The 21216-nt window shown below is 40.3% G+C and overlaps 1 protein-coding gene across 1 annotated transcript in view; it reads right to left on the bottom strand.

Moving 5' to 3' along the window:
* Nucleotides 1-6395: 6395 nt before the first annotated feature.
* Nucleotides 6396-21216, bottom strand: part of LOC113445404 (PH and SEC7 domain-containing protein 1-like) — a 97385-nt gene continuing 82564 nt past the window's right edge. Inside the window, exons 14-18 of the mRNA XM_087932132.1 lie at nucleotides 18347-18417; nucleotides 12530-12687; nucleotides 10755-10899; nucleotides 9215-9358; nucleotides 6396-8183 (exon numbers count right to left, since the gene is read on the bottom strand). Of these exons, the coding sequence (XP_087788258.1) occupies nucleotides 7986-8183; nucleotides 9215-9358; nucleotides 10755-10899; nucleotides 12530-12687; nucleotides 18347-18417 (716 nt within the window). The 3' untranslated portion in view covers nucleotides 6396-7985. The remainder of the gene's footprint in view (nucleotides 8184-9214; nucleotides 9359-10754; nucleotides 10900-12529; nucleotides 12688-18346; nucleotides 18418-21216) is intronic.

Raw genomic sequence — 21216 nt, 5'->3', positions numbered from 1 at the left:
AAGAAGAAGCTGCACTGCAGCTGCATCACTACCCACTTCAAACCCCTCCGAGCCATACATGAAGCAAACCGACACCCACTATGAAGATGCAGCATGACCACGAACTCGAAGCCAAACAGCAAGATCACAGCTCACCAACTCAAATCCCCCAGCAACTAAGACTAACCTGAGCACAACCAAGCCCCTACCTGAACAGAACATGCCTCCAGCCAATCAGAACACGGCCAACCCCTCAACCAATCAGAACACAGACAAACCCCCTACCAATGAGACACATCCCCACCCAATCAGAACACAGCCAACCCCCCACCCAATCAAGTCACACCCCCACTAGCAGTTAAAAGGAAGAAGCAGCTGCAATCTCACATCACTCTGAAAAGCAAGAGCCAAAGACAGAGGCCTGATGATGATGAATGAGACTTCATCGAAACGTTGCCTAGATACTTTGAATCTTACGCGGGAAAAAACCCGAACAACCAAAGATCCATATATATATATATATATATATATATATATATATATATATATATATATAGAGAGAGAGAGAGAGAGAGAGAGAGACTCATAGGATTTTACATACCTTTTGAAAGATCTGGATCCAGAGGGGACTTACAGTAAAGGAAAATAAATAAAACAAGTAGATCTCATAAAAGCAGTGCTAAAAGCAGCTGAAGGTCTGGAATGGCTGGCTATAATTCATATAGAAGCACATCAAAAGGGAAATTCAAAACAGGTTGTGGGTAATAGATTAGCAGATGAGACTGCAAAGGAAGCTGCATGGATGGGTGAGGAGACACAGTTAATGGTCTTAATTCCTCTTCTAGAATGTGATGTAAAACCTTTTCACAGATGAAGAAAAAACAAATGAAAGAAGAAGGTGTAGAACAGATAAATGGGAAATCGATAACAAAAGATGGATTACAAATAGTAAACAAACTTATGCGGAATATAATAGAGTGCGTGAGAGAACACATTGGGGGACACAAGCATTAATAGATTGTATTAAAAGAAAATATATTTGTAGAGGCATGTATAAGATAGCTATGCAAGTAGGGAGAAAATGTATACGTTGTGTAAGAATAAATAAAAAGATTATGCATAATCAAATAGCACGGGGACGGGATTTTGCTATTTGGCCATTCCAGAGAATACAAGTTGATTACACTGAAATGCCGGCAGTGGGAATTTTGAAATATTTGCTGGTAATAGTTGATCATTTAACTGGATGGGTTAAAATATTCCCATGTGCAAGATGCTCAGTTGACTCTAAAGATAATATTGGAACAGATAATACCCAGATATGGGTTGGTTGAATCTATTGATAGTGATAGAGGTACACATTTCCCTTCCCAAGTAGTGAAGAAGGTAATGGGACAATTGGAGATTGGTTGACAATACCACATTCCTAGATACGCTGCTTCGAATGGCAAAGTAGATCGGATGAACCAAACATTAAAAAACTCAATACAGAAACTAATATTAGAACTGCAGTTTCCCTGGATGAAATGTTTGCCTTTAGCTCTTTTGCGGATTAGAACTTGTCCCAGGAAAGATGTGGGTATTTCACCATACGAAATGTTTGGACTACCTTATACTGGGAGTGTGGGAATGCCTAGAATAAGCTTAAAGATGTTTTTCTGAGAAAATATATACAAGGACTGTCCCAGTGTTTTTCTCTTTAAGGTATAAAGGACTTTTGTTACAAACACCACCTCTTGGTTTTCAAGTACATGACTTTAAAAGTGGTGACTGGGTCCTGAAAAAGCAGTGGAGAGCGGTGGAGAAATTGCAACCTATCTGGGAGGGGCCATACCAGGTGCTGTTGTCTACTGAGTCAGTTGTGAGGACAAGGGAGAAAGGTTGGACACATTACTCCAGGGTTAAAGGACCAGTGGACCCACCCTCCGGATGAAAAGTAAAGTAAGATTCATCAAAATAGACATTTAAGAACATAGATATTTAGTTTGCATATAGATATATATAGCTTGTACACTCAGTTTATGGAACATTGGGAGATTTGTGGAACCTTGGGAGATTGAGTTACTCATTTGGTTGGGTGTAGTATATTTTTTAATTGTACTGTTGATTATATTGAGACATAACACAATAGACTGGTGTGGACAATTGCTGTGGTACTAGAAGGAAAAAGAAGTGGCTTTAAGTCCCCGACAACTGGTTGTAAGTTTTGACATATATATTACAGACATAAGGTGGGAGGGGGCCTAGTCCGTTTAGAACACCACAACATGAAGTTGATATTGATAGTGGTTATTGCCTTGTGTAGGGTAAGGATGGAGGCTTTTGATGTATTGCCTGGTTATCCTATGACATGGCAGCAGCTATGTTTCCATACAGAACCAGACAGTGAATATTATCAAGTCCAAACACCACTGAAACTAACTGAACCCACAGCTGAGGCTAGAATCTGTATTTGGGTAGATATCCAAAGTAACTGTACATATGATATAGCCAGCAGTCATGAAGATTTGTCCAAGAAAATGGATCAGCTGTATAATCAATGTGTTGAACTATATGGTAATTATTCATCTTCCTATATGAGATTTAGAGCAACTATTTCGCCATATTGAATTGAGAAGTATAGATGAAGCTTATGCTGGGTGGATACTTAACTCCATTTACATGGAAGGGTAGATAATGTACAATTGGATGCCCTAAAGCTCCAATTAGAAGTGCTAGACATATAAGAGGACCGATGGAGAGAAATAAGAATGTTTTTCTGGAGCTAATAGTTCCTCTTGAATAGTTCCTCTTTTTGTGTAAAGGGAAAAACTACGGTTTCTGATATTATGTCCACTTGTTCCAGTGCCAGGAAAGTTTTTATTTGTGAAGGCAAAAATCACCATACAACCTAATTCTTATACTTTGTATAATTTGTCAAATAAAGTGATTACTTTATTTGGAGCTCCGATGAAACCAAACAAGTGGACTAATCAAAAGAAGTTGGTAATTGAAGTAAAACCAATTTTACCAGCTTATGATTGTGTGAAATATAAACACCCAGAGAAGAAACAGGAAAAGGTTATATATAATTTTTTGCCTACTGGGGATCTTTTTCCCTGTACAGAAACAGAAGAAGTAGAAGCAATAGGACAAGTGTTATTTCTACCTAGAGGATGGTTTATGTTTTGTGGATTATATGCTTATGCATTTATACCTGCTAATGTAGTAGGAGGACCTTGTAAAATAGGACATTTAACTATGGTTATGACAGTAGCACACACTAAGAATATTAATCAGCAAACAGAATTATATTATGAAGTGATGAAGTCTAGTCTTCATCATGATAGATTTTTTTAAAGAGCCAATATTAGATGACACAACAGACCCAGAAGGAACACATTTACATGAACATGTACAGGAACATGAGGAAGGATATAAACCTAAAGAACCCCACGTTATTATATACACATATCCAACAGTGCATTGGCCTATAACTAAGTGGGGGAAATCTGAACACCTTAATTCGCAAGAAAAGATCTATAGAGGAAAGAGATATGCCTTTAGTGATGCATATTCTGCAGATTGTAATGATGAATTGGTAATATTGTCTAAAGTAGAAGAAGGTATATTTTCCTGGGGAGCTACATATTATGATAACATTCAACTGGGACATTTGGCATGTGCCCTAGGATGAAGTATTAATGAAACATCGTCTGCTATAGCTACTATGGCTGATGAAATGGGTGAAATTTGGAAATCTGTACTCCAGAATCGAATTGCAATTGATTATATATTATTGCGTATGAAGAATTTGACGGACTTTGTTGTTTCAATATTACAGATAAATCACAATTTATAGAATCAAAAATAAAAGCTTTACACATTTAACACATGTTGAAGATACCAATACATTTAAGAGGATATGGTATGGATTAAATTCTTGGTTGCCAAATTTTACCTGGTTGAAAGATTTATTCATTTCTATCATTATTATTATTATCATCGGCCTCATTTCTTGTATCTGTATTCAACGTATGCCTGTATGTTAAATATTGTTGTAAATCAAACCAAGGAAAAAGGAGATGGAAGCAGGGATGGGATACAACAGGATTAACTACCAGTTCGGGATTTACGAGGTTCGGTGATTTATGATGTGCTTCCCTGCACGCTGCGAGCCGCGCACCTGTAAATCGTCATCAGCACGCTGCGTGCAGAGAAGCAGCCTTTGAAACAGCCCTCTTTTCCTGCGTTTTTAACTGCAGCTGTACCTTGTTTGGCAGCTTGTTGAAAAATCAGGAAATAAAGATCAGGTAAGAGCCCGGGTGGGCAGGTGTGCAAGAACTGGTTCTATGTCTGCTGTTCTTCAGAGCTACTGGTTCTACAGAGGTGGACAGAACCAGTAGAAACCCACCCCTGGATGGAAGGGATGGAAGTTAAGCCAAGAGGAAGTGTGATAATTCACAGGCATAAAGTGGTGAAATAGAAAAGGGGGAATTGTGATATGTAGGATTACATATGAATGATTATATCTGTGAAAATATAAAGCCATAAGTAACTCCATATTTACCCTACAAATGACCTAAGACAAGTTACTGGAATATTAAGTAAAAATTATGTAATTCTTTGTATTAACCACGAAAATGAGGTTGTTTTGTACAATGTAGCAGGTCATTTTTTTTTTCAGGGCATGCTGTGCTATGTTATGCTAAAATTAATAAATGCTGATGTTAGTACACGCTTCCGAGACTGGATGTTATGCCAAACAAGATAGGGACTAGGCCAGAAGGGATGGAGTTTACTGGAAATGAGACGAGTAAGGGAATGATGGTTAGTGGAAAATGACCCAGTAATTAGCAAACAGCATAGGGTGATGGTAACAGGCTCAGGATTCTAAAAGTGTATAAAAATCTCCAGCATGCTTGTGAAAAATGTCCCCTATCTCCTTATGAAAAGGGAGATGGGGTCCTGGCTTTTTCAAACACTAAATAAACAAGCTCTTTATCTATTGTTCCTGGTCTTCTGTCATTTTGATTTTTATCACATGTTTCCAGGCAACGGTGAAGCATGGTGGAGGTTTCCTTGCAAAGTTTAGGGCTGCATTTCTACAAATGGAGTTGGAGATTGAGTCAGGATGAATGCTGAGAAATACAGGCAGGCACTTATCCATCATGGAGTCATGTGATTGGCCCCCAATTTATTCTGCATCAGAGCAACTGCCCCAAACATATAGCCAATGTCATTAAGAACTATCTTCAGTGTAAAAAAGAACAAGAAGTCCTGGGAGTAATGTTTTGGCCCTGGATACAGCCCTGATCTCAACATCATTGAGTCTGTTTGAAATTACATGAAGAGACAGAAGAATTTGAGACAGATTTATGGTTAGTTCTCCAAGATGTCTGGAACAACCTTGAAGGAACCTCAAGGTTCTTCAACACTGTGTGCAAGTGCACTTGTAGAACAATTGATACTATTTTGAAGGCAAACAGTGGTCACACCAAGTTTTCATTTGGACTTCTATTAATTTTCTTTCCATTTTGTTCATAGTTAAAAATAAACTATATACACACTGCAAATTGTCAGACATGAGCTGCTCACTTGATGTAAGACTCAGGGTAACAATCTTAGCTTGCCACATAGAGGCCTTTGGACTCCTCTCCACCTAATGTTCCACAGGTTGTTAGATTACAATGAGTACTGTGGTGAATTCACCCATTTCAGAATCTTGTTACGTTTGCTTTCCAACTTTGATTTTCTTAGAATACCTCATTCACTTGCTTGATGCCTGAAGAGTGTTAACGTTTTATAGAATCATAGGGTTTGAAATGACTTTGGAAGTCTACTAGTCCAACCCTAATATTTTCTTGAAAACCTCCAGCAATGGAGCACCCACAACTTATATCGATCAAATAACTTTCCTGTACCACTCTTAAGCATTCTACTATAGATTCCCATAAAGGCCTCCCTCATACTACCCCCAAATTTTATAATGGTTCAGATTGGAACTAGAAGGAAATCACACCTATAGTTAGAGCAAATTACTTGAGAACTGTCTTTTCTTACAGGATACTGTTTCCTCCTTTAAACAGGTGAAGCCTTATCCCAGTCAGTCATCTCTAATAATTACTGCCACATGAACTTTGAGCCAGAAGGTGTAGTATTTGAGAAACAGCTTTACACAAGTTCTATCTTTTATATAGGGTATGCATAGACTATGATTGCCATCTGTATCTGGGGATGGTTACCGGAGGATTCACACAAATTGCCCTCCTTTCCTTCATACTTTTAATTTTAGGATAATTTGATAGAAGCAAGAATCATGTACAGGAATACGTGTAGGAGATAATGGCTGCCCTCAACACCACCATTAAATCCTTGGCATTACAAGGCTCCAAATGACAAAGCTACGTGTGTGAATGCAGAACTGATCACGCAAGTAAACAATCAGACCTTTTTATTTGGTGTAAAACATCTAATTCCTGGGTTACATTGCTGGTACCTTAACAAGGAATACGAGTTCTCTTTCTAGGAACCGCCACATTTTATGGGATTATTAGGGTGGTTTTTCTTAATGGCCACTTCAGAAAAAAATGCTTGTGTGCATCTGCATAATCCAGCATCTAAGATAGGCTTCTCACCAACATCTGAAAGATTGAGAAAAATATGGTGCTTTCCACTCAGTTATATTGAGGTGGTCGGTTATCTGTGTTTGAATCAGGCAACTGAAGCTGTGGGTTCTGATGTGGCATTCACATTAACACATTCTTTATCCTGTTTCTGTAATACAGAAAGAGTTTGAAGGAGAACTGTAGATGTTTGAGCTGGTTAACTTCAATAACTGAAGAAACTGTACAATTTTTTTTTTTACAGTCTGCATAGAACAGAAGAAATCCGACGTATTTAGAGATCCGGTACTGGATCTATGGAAGTGGTTTTCGTCTCTCGGGTATCACCCTGCCATATTGCACCATATAGTAGCCTGTTATTCCACATCTCCTGAATTTCATATTGTTTACAGTTCTGCCCCAATGTTCAGCTTGGTCCTTTTATCTTTCACTGCATACATAACATTGTCACCAAGCTTTGAGTCACGTCTTAAAGCCTTTTGAGATTATAAATTATAAGTTATCTATACTACCTAGGCAACCAATTGTCTGAGAGTTGGGAATGTTCTTGGCCATCTAGAATCCACCCCCAATCTCTCTCTGAATGTGCCCCCAACAGGCTCAGGCAATAGAACGACCAGTTTTTCTACTACATAATTGATTTTGTTCTGGTCACTCAAATTCATAAATTACTTGCAGAATCTAATTAGGCCTAAGACCAGCCCACTAAGGTATTCTGAGGGCCCACTAAGGTATTCTGCGGTGTAATAGGAGAGTGGGGGATACCCACTATCCCTAATTTTACCTGTTAGTGATAGTTCCTTTGAAGCAACCTCTGCCCGGTTTTGTAAGAGGTGAATAACTACGATCCAACTTGTGCTGATGAGAAAAAAAAAAACTGAGCACACTCCAAGAGAGCTGCTGGTGGTGAAACAATTGGACTTCCATGGAAAAGTTGCTCCTGCAGGCCCCCAACACTCTCATGTAAAAGTATTACTGAATGTAAACATCTATCTTATGCATGCCAAAAGTACCTTTTCTACTCCAGCGTGATTCAGCATTATCAGGTACTAAAAACTGTAAAATATATCACAAAAATTGTAAGAAAAGGAAGGGAAGCAGTCTCCTTTCTTCCACTTTCCTATTCTTAGTTTTGCAAGAGATAGAAAAAGTAGTTGGTACAGTGAAGCTGTGATTATTTAACCATGGAGTTTAGTACTTCCACCCAAAAGCTATAGTCTGATTATACTGGGAAGGCCGTATAACGTAGGACTGTAGTTATGTACTTTCCACTGGTGAAGTTGATACAGAATTGGGCCCATTGATAATGTCTTCTCTTCCCTCCTGACAATTTGCAAATTTCTAGGATAGGAATGCCATTTTCTTTGCCAAGAGTGATCATCTTTGTTGTTTACTAGTAGCTTACTGATGGTTGCATTTTATCTTGGAACCTGTGCCAGCTGTCTCCTGGTTCAGGGCAAGATTGGATTGGGACTCCTTAAAGCTGTCTTCTGAGTTACCCACTGTAACAAACAGGGTGGCTTCCAAAGCTGCCAGATCCTCAGAGCCAGTCTTCAACTTGGTGCGCATTAGTGTAGCATAAATGCCATAGCGTAATTTCTGCACAAAAGAAAGAAGTAACAGGCGGATTTTTTTAATAACAGCTATGGACTAAAGAAAAGGCAAGGAGTAACACAAATTTGAATAAGGTGACATTATGTTTATGTTCTAGGCGTAACATGGGCATTGGAGGTAACATGGTGACTTGTGAATGTTTTGGACTACAACTACCCCAATGTCTCACAACTGACCATGCTGATTTTAGATTATGGGAACTGAAAACCAAAATATCTGGAAGATACAGATTCACTCATAAATGTGTTGCTTTAAATCCTAAAATCTTACTTTATTCCCATTAAATTGACAAAAAGAAGTCACTATGTTTTCCTCAAAATAAGAGCCAGTCTTATTTTCTTGTGGGCCCCAAAATAAGCACTTGGGCTTGTTTTGGGGGAGGTTGTATTTTTTTCATCACAAGGCCTGGCTGGGCGTGCCACGCCCCCGACGTGCGCATAGGATGTGGTGACTGTGTGGAGGGCGAAGCAGCAGGAGGTAGAGGGAGGCAGGTGCCCAAAGGGTATCGGCCTGTATGCCTCGGATCAACTGTAGGCCACCCTGGAGAGTATGGCTGGTGCCGCCACCATAAGCAAGAAAACGATTTGATCAAACTTCTGTGTGTGTGAGGGGGGGGGAGAGAGAGAGAGAGACAGAGAGAAAGAACACCGCTGGCGGGAGTGGGATGAGAAATTGAGCGGCTCTGAAAGCAGCTGAAAATGTGGTGTTCAAACCCTGGAAGATTGTAGGAAGCATGTGCTTAAAAGCAACAAGTAATGAGAATTGCAGACAACGCTGTCCTTTTAAACTACTATACCTTCCAGGACTTGAACGCCACACTTCAGCATTCACCAACTGCTTTCTCCAAATATCTTTGGCTTCAGAAAATTCCTGTTGGTGGCCTTAGATCAGTCCTGATGGAATGGCTACTAAATGAAAACATTTTCCCTACCTCTCTTTGAGATTCTTCTGCTACCATCTCCGACACTGTTTTGCAAATTTTGTTTGGATCTTGCTCTTTATCACTTTCTACTTACTTCAAATATCAGATATTCCTCTTTCTGTTTCAGTTCCTCATACTCCTTGCCTTTCACCTTCTTCTCAGGAAGGGAGGAACGATGCTCCAAGAGTTCTGCTGCCATGGCTTTAAATTTCATTTCATGACTCTTCAGTTGTTCTTCCTATGGAAGAATGGGAAAAAAGCTGATTGATCTTTCTTGTAGGACTTCCTACCGTGTGTTCCCTGAAAATAAGCCCTAGCCTGATTTTTAAGCATTGCTCTTGGCTGGGTTGCTTCTGCCTGGCGTGGACCTCTGAGGCCTCTGTCTGTCCTGCTGCAGGGCTGCCATGGAGTTCCTGCCCACTGCAGGGTAGGGGAGAGGCAGCCCCAAGGCAATGGCAGGCAAGGGGCATGACTCCACCAATGACAGCTGGTGAAGAGACCCTGGCAAGCCGGCAGAAGCAGCCCATCCAAGAGGACATGAGGCCAGCCACAGCAGGTATGGGAGGGTGTTGGTCAGTGGAGGCCTCCAGCCTTGCAATCCTGCACAGGGAAGGCAGAGGTTTGCTCTGGATCTGCTACAGAGCGTTGCACCGGGAGGCCTCCGTCCCAGGGATCCTGTGTGACCCCCACGCAGGATTGTCCCTGGAGCCAGGAGGATTGAGGAGGGTTGCTTTGCATGGCTGGCACTGCATGGCATACCGGTAGCATTGAGTTATGCGTCTTGCTCACCTTTCCAGCGCCAGGGTGCAGGCCTGAAGCTCAGCAACCAGGGAAGACAGGGTTTGCCGGTGTAAAGGAGGAAGGGGCGATCTCCCGCTCTCTCCTCTGTCCCCATTGCAGGGTTTCCACAGAGCTCCTGCCTGCCGAAGCTACAGGGTGGCTGACAGCAGCGTGGCTGAATGGCAAAGAGCCCCTGTGAGGCTAGCAACAGCAGGTGTAACAGGTCCAGGCATGACGGGGAAGGAGCAGATGATCCCGATGTGCCACAAGGCCTTCTGCTCCAAGACCCAAGCTCCAGCATCCTAGCAGCAGCAGGGCTAGCAAGCAAGGCGGGCAGAGGCCGGGGGGCCCTGAGAGCTCAGCACATTGTGGTTGCAGGCAAGCAGATGGTAGGATGGAGAAAGTGGGGCTGGCGATAGCAGCACTCCCACTCCTGTTGACCATCATGCTCGCTGCCTCCTGTACGTAAATAAATCCCCCCCCCCAAAATAAGCCCTAGTGCTTATTTTTGAGCCCAAAAGAAAATAAGTCCGGGTCTTATTTTCAGGGAAACACAGTAATAGCAAATCTGCCCCAACTGGCATTGACAACATGTCTTCACTTTCCTCTTTTCCCTCTGTGGCAATGTTACCAATTTTATCAGCTCTTTGAATCTAAATTTTTGCACAGATACACAGGCACACAACTGCTGCTTGTCCATTTCAAGGCAGTTTATCCAACTCCGGAAGTTTCATGACTTCTGAGCCCATTTTTTGCATCAGAACGTATTATCTTAACCCCATTCAATTTTTCTCCAGTTCTTTCGGAATAATATAGAATCACTAAAGAATGAAGAATAAAGATGGCCCGCTTACCTGTGATAGTCTTGTAGAGGAACTGGGCAGTAATGGGCGAATGAATTTTTTTTGGGATCCAATGGCAGCTGGAAATGGTGGTGCAGAGAACATGGCTGCTACCACATTAATCCGTGTGATCCAGGAATGCATTTGTTCTGTGTTCCTGGAGTAAGATGTAAAAGAGATATTATTCTTTAAATCATATCATGGGCCAAAACAGCTTGCCAAAATTGTTTCCTTCAAAAAAATAACTTGTTCTCATGAACTATAAACAAAAAGAAATCCCCATTTCTTTGTAAAAACCCGTCAAACAATCCCAATCTCTCACCATGCATTTTGTGATTCTTGAAGACTGTATGTTTAAAAATAAAATTTAGAGATGTTTAAAATGATACTAAGCAAAGGGGAAGAACCAAAGCCCAAGTCCACATGATATCCCAATATATGTAAGAAATAATAATATATTTTATGCTAATAGGGTGCTACCATACAGGTTTTTTTGGCTATTGTTGCAGTGATCTAGGGAAAATGGTAACATTCCAAATGGCCCTTAGTCCGAATGTGAAGCTTTATATAGTTTTTGTTTTTAAACCTGAAATTTTAAGGAATACGCAAGAGATGCAGTGGTTCTTCTTTAAAATCTTTTTCTTTGTTTGGAACAGTCAGAAAGGGAAGGAAATAACAGGGAAGGCTGCATTTAGTGATAGACAAAGCTTAGATCTATGTTTCTTTCTTTCTCTTTCTTTCTTTTTTTATAATTTTATTGATTACATATTAAAATATTGGACACAGTGCGATCATCCTGGCATTATCTCTACCATACACATTAAGGTATAAAACAAATAACATATACTGTATATTCATCATGCGTTACCAATTTTATACAATTATTCTATCCAGTATATTAATTTATACTTACATCATAAAACATCATACATTACTAATTTTATACAATTGTTCTGTCCACTATACTCATTTATATTTACATATATAACATCAAATTTTTCTGTATCCATTGTAAAATTCCTTTGCTTTTTTGCATAACCACCACATGTGGTAATACGTGCCTGGTACTTGATTACATTTCCAACATCTCTGTGAGATATTACTCAACATTTTTGCCAATTGTACTTGAGAAGATGCCATCTATAATTTGCCTAAGTAAGCTGTAAGCACCGGACTTTTTCCCTTCAACCGATAAGAATGAACTTCTGAAAGCTAGGCACTTCAAAAGGAATTCTTTATGGGAAGGAAGTGATCCAGGTACTAGCTAAAACAGAATCTACGATGCTTCTAGGCATACAGTAATAGATAAAGGGAATTAGAACCCCTCCCCTTATTCTGATGTGGATTTAGTCAAACAAAGAGACAGCATGTTAATTCCCCGCCTCCCCGCTTTTTCTAGGAACGTATCTTAGAAAAGTTTCCCAGGATGTTTCTTTCAGAGCTGGAATTGTTATGGTCCCTTCTCTTGCTATCTCTCCAAGAGGTGACAAGTTTCCAGAAATCTGGCTCCAGTCCCCCAGTTGTATATCATGTGCAAGTTATACAGATTCAATACAAGACTTAAGATATTCAAGTAACATCAAAAAAGGATTACTTGTACCAACTTCCCCCCACCCCTTCTTCTTCCATTGAAGAATGGCAGATACATGGATCTGACATAACCAATAGATCCTTCTAATAATGTAATAAGTAAAATTTCTAATTTTTCTTCTAGAACTTTCCTAATAAATAAAATTGATCTGCTGGTAAATCCCCCATCAATTTACATTCTGTGCCCTCCTGCTTACTGGGCTTGGAAGAGGAAGACTCTCCAGTCAGCTGTCCTGAGGTAGAAAACGTTGGGTCTTTTGCTGTAATCTGATGCTTGGGTAGCCAGTGAATGATGGATGCTGATAGCATTTTTCAGGTCTTCCTCAGCCAGAGATTGACCAGGTTTATATTCTTCCTGAAATACAGGTAGAGGATAATGTCTGTTATATTGCTTTCCTTATTGGTCCTGTTATTACTTTTTGTTATTTTCTACAAACTCCAGCAAGTCCATTCATTGGCAAAATGTAACATATCCTTTTCAAAAGGAAAACAAGATGTGCAGAAGAGGCTATAGTGGGTAAGCAATAGTGGGTAATCAATAGTTAAAATGATGATATATCCTGTCATTTCAAAAGTGTATGTGCTTTTGTTCCCAATTTGTTTATCTTTTAAAATAAGATACACTTCTTTGCAAATTCTGAACACTTTGCAGAATTGTAAGGTCAAGCACTTAGTACACCTCACTCTATTGTTTATCTTTATCTTCCCAGCCATGGCACTGACTTGGGTAGTTGTCCTCGCTTACTGACCACTTATCAGCAACCATTTGAAGTTACAATGGCACTAATGAAAGAGATTAATGTTTGAAGTTGTGGACATTGCAATGTCCTGCGATCACAAATTCATGATTGGGACACTTGGCAACTAGTTCACATTTACGATAGTCATAGTATCTTGCAATGACATAATTGTCATTTGCAAGAAAGTCAATGGGGAAAATGGCAGGAAGTCATGTTGACATTGCAGTTCACAGTCCACAGTGATTTGCTCAATGACCACAGTCTGAACTGATATATCAGTTCCATTTTATTACAACACTGCTTAGCAACAAAATTGCCAGTCCCAATTGTGATCAGTAAATGTCAGCCAGCCTGCTGTTTGCTGCCATGGAAATGGGATAGGGGTTGGTGGCGAATTTTTCTTTGCAGCTTTGCAACTACAGTCTGGACTTTGCTTAACGTCTCCAAGGTAATTTCAGCCTCAGATGGGTACTGGATAAGTCTTGCAGACAAACTCTGTTAAATCACAAGCTTGTCGGGGAATTTTTAGGTTTCTTGCAGCACTTCCAATCCCGATAGGCAAAAATGGAGATCCTGAACAAAGTTGGCACTGAGAGCAACTGCCTCTCAGCACTTTTTATGTCGTCTTCTCAACCCCTCCCAGCTAGCCTGATATCCACCGATTAAGCTCATATCCCCCGCGCCTCCTCCCCTAATTAGTAATACCTAGCCTTGGTTTGGTATTCTTCCTTTTGCCATGCCGTTGTGTATCTCAGTCCAGCCTGTCAGCTCCTCACCCGTCCCATGACATCCCCATGTGTATCTCTGGTATCTTTGCCCTGTGTCCATCCCACTTGCGTATCTCGCCACCCTCATCTTCCCATTCCTCTACGATGTCTCTAGCTCTTCACTGCTCTGCAAAACAGCTGTTCAAAGCAGGCCCGAAGTACAGTTCCGCATCGTGGATTGTTGGAGAGTGACATCATCCAGGAAGTCAGCATGCACAACGGGCAACAGCATTCGGTGCCCCAAAAGCATTGCAGGCAGCCCAGGAGCATTGCAGGCTTCGGGCGAACCAGGAGCATTGCAGGTGCACCAGGAGCATTGCGGGCTTTGGCTCTAACCACTACCGGCGCAGACAGAGTGTCAGGCATCCCATCCCAGTTGCTTCCATTTCAGTGAAGTATCAGGCTCTGAGCACGCACCTAGATGCGGGCAAGCTCCCTGAGCCCAACAGGTAATTTCTTCTAGCTTTGATGTGCAGCAGCCAGAGATGAAACCCTTGAATCAAAGCTTTTCTCACAACATTTCCTGGCCTGGTCGGTGCTTATTCTCTGATTGCCTAGCTACCAGAGGGTTGGACTCTTATGTTTTGTTTCAATTTGCTGTTTCATGTGCTTTTGCCTCAGATCTTGCCTGGAACCTGTTGCATTCAGTTCTCCCCTAGTAAAAGTCATTTTCTCTAAATCTATGGAGTCAGGGGTTTTTCTTTCCCAGGAATTGGATGGAGACAGCCTTGACAGTAAGCAAAAACTACCTAAATTGTAGCATAGTCCTACAATTAGCTCCAAGACTTTCTCATGCCTTTAAAGACAGCTGAAATGGTGTATGAGTGACAGTTGTTTAATTTGCAAAATGTCTCCAGTTGTTGCTCTGCATAGCTGCTTGCTAGGTCAGACAGTAATGCTTAATCACTCATTTTTTACAGCAGGTATTTTGTATAAAATCACCCTGCAAATTGAAAGAAAAAAAATTGATAAGAGATCTGAGAGAGGGAAAAAACTAAGGTATGTCAGTCTGCAAACTGAAAATAGGTAAGATTTATTTATTTTTTTTGTATTTTTTGTAAGTTTAAATTCCAGGGTAACTTAGTTGTTGCTTTTACAATTTAACCTGGTCAGCCAAAACTTTCACTTCTTATCTTCCTCCTGCACATTCTTTTCCGGTTGAGTTCTTTGTGGTGGCCATTTCTGACCACCACTGCAACCGCCTTCGGGAAAGGATGTAATGTCCAGCTGAGGAGGAGAAATGCGACTCTCCTTGACCCTGCTGGCGGTCTCCCCCCTCTTCACCACCTCTATGGGGTGGCTTAGCCCCGAAACCAGACAGCTCGGGGCGCTCCAGCGACAAGCCCAGACAGAAACCGTGCACGATCGCGGATTTCTGTCTGTCGCTGAAGCCCTTCAAACCGGAAGCCTCCAAAATAGGTAAGATTTTTTTAATGTTATTTTGCAATTGTGGAAGATGATTCCTTTGGGTCCAAAAAACTGTCCTAATCAGTACAATGAAAGAGCATAAACTCTGGTAGAAAAAATGGTAAAATGACAATTTCTATATGTGTTTGCGACTTTCAGACGACTACTGTTGGTGACTGCCTGCATAAATCCCTCCAGTTTTCTTGGCAAATTTTTGGAAATGGCTTGCCTGAGGCTTGCTCAGTTCTTAGGACTGAGAGTCATGTCCCAGCTGGCTTTGTGACTTAAATGAGTCTACAACTCAGAGACTCCTGGTTAACTACTGCCTGTCTTAACTACTGTAACAAACTGGGTCTCCAAACAGAGCATACAGTTAAATATACTATATTTATGTATAGCCTGCCTTATCCTTAGGAGCTCAAAGCAATATGTATAGATTTCCTTCTTCTCATTCTCCCCAACAACAAACTTGTGAAATAGATTGGGCTAGGAGAATGACTAATCTAAAATTATGAAGTGAGCTTTTGTGGTTGAGGGCAGACTTGAACCAGGCACTCTGTTACAGTCTTGAAGGACAATAAATAAAACATCACCAGTTCTGATGGCATCCAACAAAGAGTTCTTCTAAAAACTCTGATGCGAAATTGAGCCTAGACAAAATATCTAATTGTCAGTATATTCATGAACTGGAATAGAGCATGGTAACAAGGTCAGCCAATGAATAGGCACAGCAACTAACTCAACCAATGAGGACTGTTTTGGAAACTGAAACTAGAAGCTAGGTATGGCTCTATATTAAGCTCTGCAGCTCTGAAGCTATGTTAAGCTCTGAGTTTGTCTATTGAAAATGAAACTGCTTTGGGACTTCTGGTGGCACTTCCGTCGAGGACAGACGGAGACCGTGATCGTGCGCTGCTTCGATCCATGCTTACCTGTTGGAGGAGTCCCTATGGGACTGAACCATCAGACCCACTTCAGAGGGGTGGGGGAAGAGGGGAAGACTGCCAGCTGGGTTGAGGGGAGCCACATTGCCCCTCCCTGGCTTGGTATACTCCCCTGGAAGACAGGGACAAGCGGCAGTTTTAATGGCTGCCCTGAAGATGGGAAGCTACCGGGACCTAAGAGTGTGCTGGAGAGGTGAAGTGGTGAGCGGCGTGTATCCAGACAAGAGAAGCTGAACCTTTTATTTTAATAACTGCAAAAAGCAGAAAGAAAGATTCCTCGCTTGAGAGTACAATAGCAGTGAATAGAAAACAAGAGGACAATATAAGGTAAATAAAAACCTGGACTACAAAAGAGTTATAGCAAAATTAAGGACAGAATTGGGAATAATATACAGAACCTGGCATTAATTTGGCATTAGATAAAATGCTGAACTCGCCTGGAATTGATTATATTTAAAAAGAAAATTAATGGAAGAGGGCAGAGCTGGCATCGTGACGATACGGCATGCGATCTTGGAGGTCTGAGATCGCTGCCGATATCTTTGCTCCTGGATGGTCCAAACGGATCTAAACCGTCCCGAAGAGATGGTGAATGTAAAGAGCGCATCCTGTCAATCCCAGGGATATTGCAAAGTCCCTGGTAGATCCAGGAGAAGCTCTTTTTGCCAGCGGCAAAGAGGCAGCCATTAAAGCTGCTGAAGTTGGGACAGCTCTGAAACGGAAGAGAACGGAAAGAGAAAGTGTGCCAGTTTGGTGATAATTTTTTCTTTACTTTAATATTTGAAAGGACACCCTAAGGAAAAGAAAAAAAATCTGTAAAATCTTAGACAGAAGTGATTGAGTGGCGATCTTTAAACAGGAAGTCAAAGTAATATTTTTTTTTTCTCTTTGCTGGACTTTTTCTATATAATTTTATATTTTAAATGGACTGGGGTTTTTTTCTACCTATTTTTTCTCTCCTTTTTGACTTTATAATGTTTTAGGCTAGAGACTCCCTTCTAGTCATCTTTTTAAATATCTTTTTCCCTTTTTAATTAATTTTTATTATATCTTGTTTGGAAAAGGAGGGGGAAAGTGAAAGCAGAAGAAACTTTGTAACACTGCCAACTAGAGGCTTGGAAATATTGTAACTTTTTTTTTTCTCTTGACCAGACAAAAATGCACTTTTTCTAGGGTCTCTACATCCTTTTTAACATTGTGACCAAAACTGTGGATGCAGTATTCTAGGTGTGGTCTTCCTAAGGCTTTATAGAATGATATTAGTACCTCATTTGATCTTGATTGTATCCCTCTATTAATCAACTTAGAATTGCTTTGGTTTTTTTGGCTGTCACCGCACATTGCTGGCTCATATTTAACTGGTTGTCCACTAAGACTATAAGATGCTTCTCATAGCTACTGCTATTAAGCCTGGTTTCACCCAGTCTGTATGTGTACTTTTGGTTTTTCTTGCCTAAGTGCAAGACTTTACTTTTCTCTACACTGAATTTCGTTTTGTTGGTTAGGGCCAAGTTTTTAAGTTTATCAAGATCTATTTGGATCTTGAGGCCATCATCTGGGTGTTAACTATTTCTGCCACCTTAGTATCATCTGCAATTTTGGTAAGTTCCCCTTCTATTCCCTTATCTAAGTCGTTTATGAAGATATTGAAGAGTACTGGGCCTAAGACGGAACCTTGTGATACCCCACTGCTTACTTCCCTCAATTTAGACATAATCCCATTAAGGACTACTTGTGGAGCATGGTTTGTCAGAGTCAGTTATGAATCAATCTGGTGATGATGCTATCTATCCCACTTTTTCTAGCTTACCAAGAAATAGGTTATTGTCTACTTTGTTAAATGCTTTGCTAAAATCTAAATATATTATGTCCATAGCTGGACATAATGTGATGTCAACATTTTAATAGATGCTTATTTCAAAGAATGTCAGTGGATTTCTTTACAGTATGATTCGAATTGTATTTTAATTCTTTATATACAGTATTTTTCCACAGCAGAATTTATATAAATCTGCAATGTCTGAATATTTTAAGGAAGTTGGGTATATCATTTTCACATAATATAATATAGAATACAATTAAGGAGCTTCCATTCCTTAGGATGTGGAAATGTGTGAGAAACAGAGAGATAGAATGCGCAAACAAGCAAACTATACCTTCTGCAGATACAAGATCATTCCCTTTAGTATCCCATGGAAAGTCTTCCATCCCCGTTTTCCTCTCGGAGCTGTCAAGCAAAAGAGAAAGTTGGTAAAATTTAACTTTGGCAAACGTAATAAATTCTGCTGATACCTGAATTGTCTTTGTTGGTGCCAGAGAAAAATAAGTCTATAGAGTGTCCACTCTGATTGTATTTTAGGGCTATGACAGTTGCAAAAGACAATTGGTAGAAGCAGATATGTTTGAAGGAAAGCAATTATCTCTTTCTCTATTTCTAGCCCATAAGTAGAATACGTATCCCTTTCCTTTTCAGATGTCCATTTTCCTTCTACTGCTGGCCTTGAAACTGTTGCTCTGGTTTTTATCTCTATTCAGTACAAACTTAACACTCTTCAATAAGTTCCCCTAGAAGCCTAGTCCATAAATAAATAAATATTTGTCTGAATTCTCGTAACTTGAAAATTGGAATCCTTGGTACATTAACAAATCTCAATGGGAATTCAGTGTAATCTGAAAAGAAGCCACGTCATGTTATAATGTAATGCAAAGTCCTACTCTTTTCTGTTGTTTTCATCAAATACATTTTGGTCTGTCATGTCCAGAATAATTTGGCTATAGCTTTGTAATATTAATTCCATGAATCTGCACAGCAAGGCACAGCTGTATGCTCTGTACCAAAATGTGCATCTATTTCACATTCCTGCCCATGAAGGATTCATATCTATACCAAGTGGGTTGCTGACTGGATTGCGGGAGAAGAAAGTAGAGGGTCTTGAGGCATGACTAGCCACTTTCATGAAAATGAGAAACTCCTGGTAAGGGCAGAAGTCTGTATCCAAATCAGTGGTGGGATTCAATTTTTTTTTACTAACAGTTCTGTGGGCATGGCTTAGTGGGCGTGGCAAGGGAAGGATACTGTAAAATCTCCAGCCAGAGGTGGTATTTGCCGGTTCTTCGAACTACTCAAAATTTCTGCTACTGGTTCTCCAGAACTGGTCAGAACCTGCTAAATACCATTTCTGATCCAAACTGAACACACCAAGGGAAAAACAACTACCAGGAAAAATGGTGGCAGCATGTCAGGGGACTCTCCTGTAATCTGCAACTCTTAACATTGCAAAAACATATGGACTACACAACTCGATCAGAGCAAAACAACAGACGCAATCTACATAGACTTCTGTAAAGCCTTTGATTCAGTGATATATGACAAATTAACTTCTAAAAATAAAATCTTATGGTATCTCTGGACAACTGCATAACTGGATAGAAGAATTCCTGTCAAACAGACAACAAATGGTCAAAATTGGGAGTGTCCTATCAAATTCTGTACCTGTCAATAGTGGTATCCCCCAAGGCAGTGTTCTAGGACCAACTCTCTTCCTACTCTACATAAATGACCTCTGAGATCATATTAAGAGCAACTGCATTCTCTTTGCTGATGATGTAAAGCTGTTCAATATCACAGACAATATTGCTACCCTTCAAAAAGATCTTGACTATGTATCAGAATGGTCAAACAAATGGCAACTTCAAATCTCAACAAATAAATGCTCTGTCTTCCATATTGGCAAAAAAAAAATCAGAAAATAAAATACAAGCTGAATAGTCAAGACCTTGCTGATAATCCAAGCTTTGTAAAGAACCTTGGAATCCTCATCTCTAATGATCTAAGTGCTAGAGCCCCCTGTAACTACATAGCCAAAAAGGCATTAAGAGTTGTTAACCTAATCCTACGTAGCTTTTACTTTGTCACATTACTAACTAGAGCATACAAAACATTTGCTAGACCAATACTCGAATACAGCTCATCTGTCTGGAACCTACATTACATATCTTATATTAGCACAGTTGAGAAAGTTCTCCACTCCTCTACTCGTTGTAGAATACCTTATGCCACCAGACTTGAAATTCTAGACCTAGAAAACCTTGAATTATGCAGTCCTCAGTCTCATCTAAGTATGGTACATAAAATCATACATTGCAATGACTTACCTGTCAATGAATACTTCAGCTTCAGCCATAACAACACAAGAGCACACAATAGATACAAACTCAAGGTTAACCGCACCAAACTTGATTGCAGGAAATACGACTTCAGCAACAGAGTGGTCAATCCAATCCAATACTCTACCTGACTCTGTGGTTTCTTCCCCCAAACCCAAAAACTTTAACCTTAGACTGTCTACTATTGACCTCACCCCTTTCCTAAGAGGTCTGTAGGGGGCGTGCATAAGCGCACCATCGTGCCTACCATTCCTGTCCTATTGTTTCTTTTATTTTTCTTATATGTACCCATTTCATGTATTCATAACTATGGATATACTTATACCTATTATCTTGTCATTGATTGACAAATCAAAATAAATAAATAAAAAATAAAATAAAACAAAAAAACCAAGATGACTATCCCTGATGCTAGAGTTGAACAATTGATTTCATATCCCTCTGCAGAAGAAAACATACAGGCATTTGGAGAAAAGTCTTCTACTGTTCTAGTGACAGGAAGAAAAGTAGCTCAGACTTCACAAAGAAGGGGAGTCCACTAAGTTCCCCCTTCCAAAAAAATGGTATGTGGTGGTAATTGGTGTCTCATTTCTCAGAAAAACAGAGTGATCAATTTGTAGACCAGGGAGGTATCTTGTCTCCTAGATCCAAGCATCAAAAATGTGACAGAGATACCAAAATAATCAAGCCGATTGATTATTATCCCTTCCCTTTTTTGACAGTCCAAACTTCAAATGGCTTCTGGCCCCCTTCCAGCAAGTGATGCCAGGTCTGCAGTGCCCATCGTATTGTGAAAGCCTCTTTCTCCCATGAGGCCTATTGCCTCAGAGCTCAGCCATGGCCTGCCCACTGCTCTTGT

Source organism: Pseudonaja textilis, chromosome 4 (assembly GCF_049901715.1).
Source record: "Pseudonaja textilis isolate UNSWEBS1 chromosome 4, rPseTex1.2, whole genome shotgun sequence".
NCBI classification, from domain to species: domain Eukaryota; kingdom Metazoa; phylum Chordata; class Lepidosauria; order Squamata; family Elapidae; genus Pseudonaja; species Pseudonaja textilis.
The sequence above is the reverse complement of the archived record's forward strand: the minus strand, read 5'-3'. Positions and strand labels throughout refer to the sequence as shown.